Here is a 9,683-nt window from a genome sequence, read left to right as displayed (position 1 = left end):
TTTACTGTTGGGTTCAGTAAGGGACATCTCCTTTATCCTGCTTTACTGTTGGGTTATACCTGGGACACCTCATTTATCCTGCTTTACTGTTGGGTTCAGTTAGGGACACCACCTTTATCCTGCTTTACTGTTGGGTTCTACCTGGGACAGCTTTATCTTGCTTGACTGTTGGGTTCAGTTAGGGACACCTCCTTTATCCTGCTTTACTGTTGGGTCCTACCTGGGACACCTCCTTTATCCTGCTTTACTGTTGGGTTCTACCTGGGACATCTCCTTTATCCTTCTGTACTGTTGGGTTCTACCTGGGACAACTCCTGTATTCTGGTTTACTGTTGGGTTATACCTGGGACACCTCCCTTATCCTGCTTTACTGTTGGGTTCTACCTGGGACATCTCCTTTATCCTTCTGTACTGTTGGGTTCTACCTTGGATACCTCCTTTATCCTTCTGTACTGTTGGGTTCTACCTGGGACAACTCCTGTATTCTGGTTTACTGTTGGGTTCAGTTAGGGACACCTCCTTTATCCTGCTTTACTGTTGTGTTCAGTTAGGGACACCTCCTTTATCCTGCTTTACTGTTGGGTTCTACCTGGGACACCTCATTTATCCTGCTTTACTGTTGGGTTCAGTTAGGGACACCTCCTTTATCCTGCTTTACTGTTGGGTTCTACCTGGGACACCTCCTTTATCCTGCTTTACTGTTGGGTTCTACCTGGGACACCTTTATCCTGCTTTACTGTTGGGTTCAGTTAGGGACAACTCCTTTATCCTGCTTTACTGTTGGGTTCAGTTAGGGACACCACCTTTATCCTGCTTTACTGTCGGGTTCTACCTTGGACACCTTTATCCTGCTTTACTGTTGGGTTCCATCTGGGACATCTCCTTTATCCTTCTGTACTGTTGGGTTCTACCTGGGACACCTCCTTTATCCTTCTGCACTGTTGGGTTCCATTTGGGACACCTCCTTTATCCTGCTTTACTGTTGGGTTCTACCTGGGACACCTCCTTTATCCTGCTTTACTGTTGGGTTCAGTTAGGGACACCTTTATCCTGCTTTACTGTTGGGTTATACCTGGGACACCTCCTTTATCCTGCTTTACTGTTGGGTTCCATCTGGGACACCTCCTTTATCCTGCTTTACTGTTGGGTTCCATCTGGGACATCTCCTTTATCCTTCTGTACTGTTGGGTTCTACCTGGGACACCTCCTTTATCCTTCTGCACTGTTGGGTTCCATTTGGGACACCTCCTTTATCCTACTTTACTGTTGGGTTCTACCTGGGACACCTCCTTTATCCTTCTGTACTGTTGGGTTCTACCTGGGACACCTCCTTTATCCTTCTGTACTGTTGGGTTCCATCTGGGACACCTCCTTTATCCTTCTGTACTGTTGGGTTCTACCTGGGACACCTCCTTTATCCTGCTTTACTGTTGGATTCTACCTGGGACACCTCCTTTATCCTGCTTTACTGTTGGGTTCAGTTAGGGACACCTCCTTTATCCTGCTTTACTGTTGGGTTCAGTAAGGGACACCTCCTTTATCCTGCTTTACTGTTGGGTTCTACCTGGGACACCTCCTTTATCCTGCTTTACTGTTGGGTTCTACCTGGGACACCTCCTTTATCCTGCTTTACTGTTGGGTTCTACCTGGGACACCTCCTTTATCCTGCTTTACTGTTGGGTTCTACCTGGGACACCTCCTTTATCCTTTTGTACTGTTGGGTTCTACCTGGGACACCTCCTTTATCCTTCTGTACTGTTGGGTTCTACCTGGGATACCTCCTTTATCCTTCTGTACTGTTGGTTTCTACCTGGGACAACTCCTTTATTCTGCTTTACTGTTGGGTTCAGTTAGGGACACCTCCTTTATCCTGCTTTACTGTTGGGTTCTACCTGGGACACCTCCTTTATCCTGCTTTACTGTTGGGTTCCATCTGGGACACCTCCTTTATCCTGCTTTACTGTTGGGTTCTACCTGGGACACCTCCTTTATCCTTCTGTACTGTTGGGTTCCATCTGGGACACCTCCTTTATCCTGCTTTACTGTTGGGTTCTACCTGGGACACCTCCTTTATCCTGCTTTACTGTTAGTGTATATTTGTATAATGAAAAGGTGCTTCCTGACTACAGTGCATTACTGTGATATAAATCATTTGTCTCACCTAGCTTATCTTAAGGTGAAAGCACTAACTAAGTCACTCTGGATAAAAATTTACCAAAAACCAATCCGGGGACACGGGGGGGAGGATTTGTGTTATTATTATTATTTTTTATCCAAAACGGCAGTGTATTCTCAGGACTAATTACAAATGTCAGAAGATATGACACAGTAACACCCAGTGATACAACTTGTACAACAATTACATGAACTGCAGTGGTTGAGCAACATGACTGTACAAAAATAATAATTATAAAGATCATTAAAAAAAGAGCTCTGTCCCAAATGGCACCCGTTTTCATTCCCTACATAGTGCACTACTCTTGACCAGGGCATTTTGACCAAAGCCTTTTGAACAGAGCCTTTATGGGCCCTGTTCACAAGGAGGCCACTATATAGGGAGTAAGTTGTCAATTTGGGACGTAGCCCCCCACAAAAAAAATATATATATAATTTGTCCGGTCACCTTGTGGTAACAAATGTGTCGTTGTCCCCTGTAAATACATGTCATATGTTGGCACTGAAAGGTAAATTTCAATTACAGACAAGGAACCTGCAACAACCTATAACATGCTTGAGTAATAATTACATTTTTATTTTTGTTTCGTATATTAAAATACACTTTGTGCAGACATTCAAAACATGTAAAAAAAAAAATATATAAAAAATGTTATTTTTTTAATGAGCTGTATTCAGGTTCCTTGTCAGCCTAACGTGGGACCGTCCATTCAGACGTCGAAAAGAAAGAACACTGACTAAGGATGACTGGTTGGCACATACTGTGGGTGAGGCCTGGAGTTCCTCCATCCTGATCACATGACCAGGAACAACAAGGGGCCCTATAGTTAGAAGATGGGACTGAATCCCGTCCTATAGACTCCGCAGGATTTGGACAACAAGGGGCCCTATAGTTAGAAGATGGGACTGAATCCCGTCCTATAGACGCCGCAGGATTTGGACAACAAGGGGCCCTATAGTTAGAAGATGGGACTGAATCCCGTCCTATAGACTCCGGGGGATTTGGACAACAAGGGGCCCTATAGTTAGAAGATGGGACTGAATCCCGTCCTATAGACTCCGGGGGATTTGGACAACAAGGGGCCCTATAGTTAGAAGATGGGACTGAATCCCGTCCTATAGACTCCGCAGGATTTGGACAACAAGGGGCCCTATAGTTAGAAGATGGGACTGAATCCCGTCCTATAGACTCCGCAGGATTTGGACAACAAGGGGCCCTATAGTTAGAAGATGGGACTGAATCCCGTCCTATAGACTCCGCAGGATTTGGACAACAAGGGGCCCTATAGTTAGAAGATGGGACTGAATCCCGTCCTATAGACTCCGCAGGATTTGGACGATGCGCCATTTAAAAAAAAAAAAAAGGTCATTTCTGACCGAGACGACATGTGCAGCGTTTTACTGTGAACATTGACTTTAAAATTAAAAATAAAAAAAACGTGCATTGTGGACAAAGAGCGATCGGATTGAATCGTGGGTCATAGAGAGGCTTTAAGTTGGGCTCAGAAGGTTTTTTCCCGGGCCAGGTCACATGGTCAGGAACAACTCTTGGCCATCCACATACTGTAGATCAAGGTTTATGCCCGTTATGTCAGTTGAAAAAACGTTTTTTTTTAAACATTTTTAAATCAAAACCATTTCCAGTTTGATTTGGTGTCATTTGCATTATGCTCAAAGACACTTCCTATAGTTATTGCATGTGTCCCAAATGAAACGCTATGCCCTATGTAGTGCACTTCTTTTGTAGTGCACTACATACAGTAGGGAATAGGGTGCAATTTGAGAAGCAGACAGTTTCCACACCTTAGTGCCGCAAAATGAAATATCTTACTGCTGTACAGGGATGGATGCCAAGCCTTTACCCCCAGTCCAAGTGTGTGTGTGTGTGTGTGTGTCTGCGCCTGGGTGCGTGCCTGCGCCTAATGAGATATCAAAAGAGCTTACAAGTTTTGAAGTACATCATTTACATGGTTTTTGAGGCAAAGAGTGTTTCTACACTGACTGACAGGTGGAGGTGAGCTTCGTGGTGCGTCTGGAAGCAAAGAAATATAACATGTAGAAAAAGACAACAAGAAGCCAACAGCCAGAGCTAGCTATGTCCTGCACTGTATAACGTTCCTAATTCTAGAATAGAATGTCATGGAATATCTCTGAACACTCACAGTTCTCTTTCCCCATGTCAGATACCAGGCGTATTGGAGCCGAGCCACGACAAGTGTATATATATGTATGTGAGAAACGTAACGTTGTTTTCTAACAGAGGAGTTCTAGTGGCTTCAGAAGTAGAACTGTGTGGTGTATTCTAATTCTAAATGCATTTGATTGATTGATGATATTCAATGATTAACTGCAGTCATTTGTGTAAAAAAAAAGTAAACGTAGAATGGAATTCCTTGAACCCTTTTGAAGGAATGTCAACAGAACATTCTGTTTGAACATTCTAATTGATTCGGAACAATGACGTCATAATGGAATTCCTTGAACCCCTTTGAAGGAATGTCAACAGAACATTCTGTTTGAACATTCTAATTGATTCGAAACAATGACGTCATAAAGGGATTCCGGAACAGAGGACAAAGGTAACCACTGTCATAAGATTCTTAGATTCACCCCTCCAATGGTTAAACAGAATGAAAGGTCATTCTGGGAGGCTGGGTGTCTCTATCAAAAGACATGAATACAGTACGGTATATACAGCAAACAGCCAAAAAGATCCATCTCAACATTTTCACAGCATTAAAAAAAAAGTGAAAGGGGGGGTTACATTGGTTGGACGGTTGGTAAATAATATGGTCGCCTGAACGACAAAGAAAATAAACAAACAAAACAAAATGGCCCGAAAACGCTCGTCTCAAGTCATTCTTACGGAAGAGACTCCGTGGTGTAGGGAGACGTGATCATATCCTCATTCAAGTCTCTCTCCTGGCACTACTTTTGACATGAGGCCTGGTCTATAGTAGTTCACTATATAGGGAATAGGGCCCTGGTCTAAAGTAGTGCACTATATAGGGAATAGGGCTCTGGTCACTAGTAGTTCACTATATAGGGAATAGGGCCCTGGTCACTAGTAGTTCACTAAATACGGAATAGGGCTCTGGTCTAAAGTAGTTCACTAAATACGGAATAGGGCTCTGGTCTAAAGTAGTGCACTATATACGGAATAGGGCTCTGGTCTAAAGTAGTGCACTATATAGGGAATAGGGTCCCAATTGGAACGAAGGCTGTGTTCATTTTTTTTTTTTTTTTTAATGGAACGTCTAGTTGTCATAGCAACCGTGATGAGGCTGTTTCCCCCCCCTTTTCCCAATCCTGACTACCAATCAACAAAGGGGACCTTAGATCCGTTTCTATGGAACAATGTTATGTTAGGGGATAGACAGGGGAACACGGTGCATGTGAAAGATGCCTAGTGTCCCAAATGGCCCCCTATTCCCTTTACAGTGCACTACTTTTGACCAGGGCCCATAGGACTCTCATCAAAAGTAGTGCACTATATAGGTAGTAGGGTGTCATTTTGGGTCACACCCCCTTGGGTGGATGCAAAGATATCATTATGATTCAACTGTAGGTCATTTTGCCATGGATAACCCATCTCGGTGCCAAGAATTGGTCTAATTTAACCTATTTGACATGTTTGTTTGTTGATTATATGAAAGCACTTTTGTCTTCAAGATGAAGCCAGTCTGAGTTACAAAACGATTCTGTGACGTTTCATAACCTTTCTATTCGGTTTGTAAATCATCCTCATCACCACCATAGCTGAAGGCATGGACACAAGGTATACTGTTAAATCAAGGCATCTCTCTTCCCACCCCTCTGCCAGAACAATGGACTATTCCATGTCAACTGCTTATCTGTGCTTTTCTGGAAGTGGGTGACTACATTTTCCGTAGTTTTTAGGGAAGTTTAAAGTTTTTAAGGAAGTTATTTTGACTATGAGACATGTAGACAGAATTGACAAATCTTGTTCTGCTTTCCAATCCTCTCATATCTTCACGTGGACCCAGTAAGAAGGTCAGGGATCATTAACTAGATTCAGACGGAACGTGATTACAAATTATTTGGAGACTTGCAAATTGACCGCAAGAAGCCCAAACAGATATATTTGATTAAAACATAATTATTTAAAACCTTGCCTACATTTTGCATACGATCCCATACCTGTATCTCTCTATTATGGGAATATCTATTATGGGAATATCTTGGAACACATTTCCAAAATGTTAATAATTTGGAGTTGTTTTTCTGGTGTTTTTACAGTCGTACATCCAACAATAAAAAATAAAAATAAAATATATATAAATATATATAAATTGGTGGGCCAAATAAAATCACCCGCGGGCCAAATTCAGCTCGTGTGCCACCAGTTGGAGAACCATGGCATAGAGTCTAACTATGGGCTGGGGGCTTCTTAGGGTGTAAGAACTAAGGGGGATGTTTTAGTCTAGGGGCTAGGGTTTAGGGCGTATGTGTATGGAGTGTATGGAGTGTATGGTGCAAGGGGTTGATTTGGAACAGGGAATATGTGATATGGTGATACCCAAAAGAACCAAAAGAACAGAAAATAACAGACATAGGATACATCCTAAATGGAGCCCTATTCCCTATATAGTGCACTACATTAGACCAGAGCCCTATGGTACCCTATTCCCTACATAGTGCACTACATTAGACCAGAGCCCTATGGTACCCTATTCCCTACATAGTGCACTACATTAGACCAGAGCCCTATGGTACCCTATTCCCTACATAGTGCACTACATTAGACCAGAGCCCTATGGTACCCTATTCCCTACATAGTGCACTACTTTAGACCAGAGCCCTATTCCCTATATAGTGCACTACATCAGACCAGAGCCCTATTCCCTACATAGTGTACTACATTAGACCAGAGCCCTATTCCCTATATAGTGCACTACATTAGACCAGAGCCCTATTCCCTACATAGTGCACTACATTAAACCAGAGCCCTATGGTACCCTATTCCCTACATAGTGCACTACATTATGCAGGGAATAGGGCACCATTTGGAAAGGCACACATACTATACAAACAAACACAAGGCTCCATCGAGAAAACAAATTTAAAAAAGACTACTGATACAATGGTTCAGTCCCAAATAGTACCCTTTTCCCGACACAGTGCACTACTTCTGACCAGGACCCCATAGGCCATAGGTAAAAGTAGTGGACTATATAGGGGAATAGGAAACCAGTTGGGACATACCCTGTGCTTCTTTAAAAAAAAAAAAAAAATTAAAAGAACAAGATCCTCTACATTTTCCTCGTTCCCAAAAAACAAATAAACAAAAACAAAAAAACAACAACAACAACAACAACAAACGTAGAAAAAAATGATGTATGCATTCAAGTGGTCCTTAATATGGCTTTTATACAATACACCTTTTAGTGAAAATATACATCTAGGACACAATTCAAGTACAAATGTACAAAATCTTTAAACTCATACGTTTTTCCTTTTAATTATTATAATTACACTTTTTAATACATATCATAAATACAGGTTTAACATTCATCGAGCTCCTAACATTTTACGCTCTGGAGGCGTTTGAAGAAGGGAGGAGGGAGGAGGAGGAGGAGGAGGAGGGGGAGGGAGAGGAGGAGGAGGAGGAGGGAGAGGAGGAGGAGGAGGAGGGAGAGGAGGAGGAGGAGGAGGGAGAGGAGGAGGAGGGAGAGGAGGAGGAGGATGAGGAGGAGGAGGAGGGAGAGCAGGAGGAGGAGGAGGGAGAGCAGGAGGAGGATGAGGAGGAGGAGGGAGAGCAGGAGGAGGAGGAGGGAGAGCAGGAGGAGGAGGAGGGAGAGCAGGAGGAGGGAGAGCAGGAGGAGGGAGAGCAGGAGGAGGATGAGGAGGAGGAGGGAGAGCAGGAGGAGGGAGAGCAGGAGCAGGAGGAGGGAGAGCAGGAGGAGGGAGAGGAGGAGGAGGAGGGAGAGCAGGAGGAGGAGGGAGAGGGAAAGCAGGAAGAGGAGGAGGAGGAGGGGGAGGGAGAGCAGAAGGAGGAGGAGGGAGAGCAGGAGGAGGAGGAGGGAGAGGAGGAGGGAGAGCAGGAGGAGGAGGACGAGGAGGAGGAGGGAGAACAGAAGGAGGAGGAGGGAGAGCAGGAGTGGTTTAAAGTCGGGAAGGCTCCTCGTGCTCTTCGTCTTCGTAGCCACTCTTTAAACAGACCTGGGAACAGTTAAATAAGCCGTTACATAGGATCAATGGGCTCTTCATATTTTACAAACTGATTCTGGATCAGTTAGGTTACATACAGTACATTTTTTAGCATAAGGCTGTAATGTAACTTTTCACTACCTTTAAAAACAGACTCTGAATCAATCAGAGGTTGTTGAATATTTTCAACAGGTTCTATCAGACCATTAATAACTGACCCTAGATCAGCCGTAGGTGTGCTGTATAATCTTTCAGCCATTATTTACATTCAAGTCATTTAGCGAACGCTCTTATCAGAGAGACTCACAGGAGCATTTAGGGTTAAGTGTCTTGCTCGAGGACACGTCGACTGATTTTTCACCTAGTCGGCTCAGGGATTCGAACCAGCAAACATTCGGTGACTTGCCCAACGCTCTTAAGCGCCACGCTACCTGCTGCTGCCATTAAGAACTGATTCTGGGTCAGTTAGGCTACACATGTAGTTAATACAGAGATGTAGTCACACAGACTCAACACTTAGTTAGGCCTTATCAACTGGACTTCCTGCTTTATCAACTGGACTTCCTGCTTTATCAACTGGACTTCCTGCTATACCAACTGGACTTCCTGCTTTACCAACTGGACTTCCTGCTTTACCAACTGGACTTCCTGCTTTATCAACTGGACTTCCTGCTTTACCAACTGGACTTCCTGCTTTACCAACTGGACTTCCTGCTTTACCAACTGGACTTCCTGCTTTACCAACTGGACTTCCTGCTTTACCAACTGGACTTCCTGCTGTACACACTGGACTTCCTGCTGAACCAACTGGACTTCCTGCTTTACCAACTGGACTTCCTGCTTTATCAACTGGACTTCCTGCTGAACCAACTGGACTTCCTGCTGAACCAACTGGACTTCCTGCTGAACCAACTGGACTTCCTGCTGTACACACTGGACTTCCTGCTTTACCAACTGGACTTCCTGCTTTATCAACTGGACTTCCTGCTGTACACACTGGACTTCCTGCTTTACCAACTGGACTTCCTGCTTTATCAACTGGACTTCCTGCTGTACACACTGGACTTCCTGCTTTACCAACTGGACTTCCTGCTTTACCAACTGGACTTCCTGCTTTACCAACTGGACTTCCTGCTTTATCAACTGGGCTTCCTGCTGAACCAACTGGACTTCCTGCTTTATCAACTGGACTTCCTGCTTTACCAACTGGACTTCCTGCTTTACCAACTGGACTTCCTGCTTTATCAACTGGACTTCCTGCTTTATCAACTGGACTTCCTGCTTTATCAACTGGACTTCCCGCTGAACCAACTGGACTTCCTGCTGAACCAACTGGA

The 9,683-nt window shown here is 44.0% G+C and overlaps 1 protein-coding gene across 1 annotated transcript in view; it reads right to left on the bottom strand.

The window, feature by feature from the left end:
• Positions 1-5,424: 5,424 nt before the first annotated feature.
• Positions 5,425-9,683, bottom strand: part of LOC110518749 (G protein-coupled receptor kinase 6) — a 77,875-nt gene continuing 73,616 nt past the window's right edge. Inside the window, 1 exon segment of the mRNA XM_090188171.1 lies at positions 5,425-8,358. Within this exon segment, the coding sequence (XP_090044297.1) occupies positions 8,302-8,358 (57 nt within the window). The 3' untranslated portion in view covers positions 5,425-8,301.

This window comes from Oncorhynchus mykiss, chromosome 10, assembly GCF_057628025.1.
Source record: "Oncorhynchus mykiss isolate SJ-2025 chromosome 10, ASM5762802v1, whole genome shotgun sequence".
NCBI classification, from domain to species: Eukaryota; Metazoa; Chordata; class Actinopteri; order Salmoniformes; family Salmonidae; genus Oncorhynchus; species Oncorhynchus mykiss.
The sequence above is the reverse complement of the archived record's forward strand: the minus strand, read 5'-3'. Positions and strand labels throughout refer to the sequence as shown.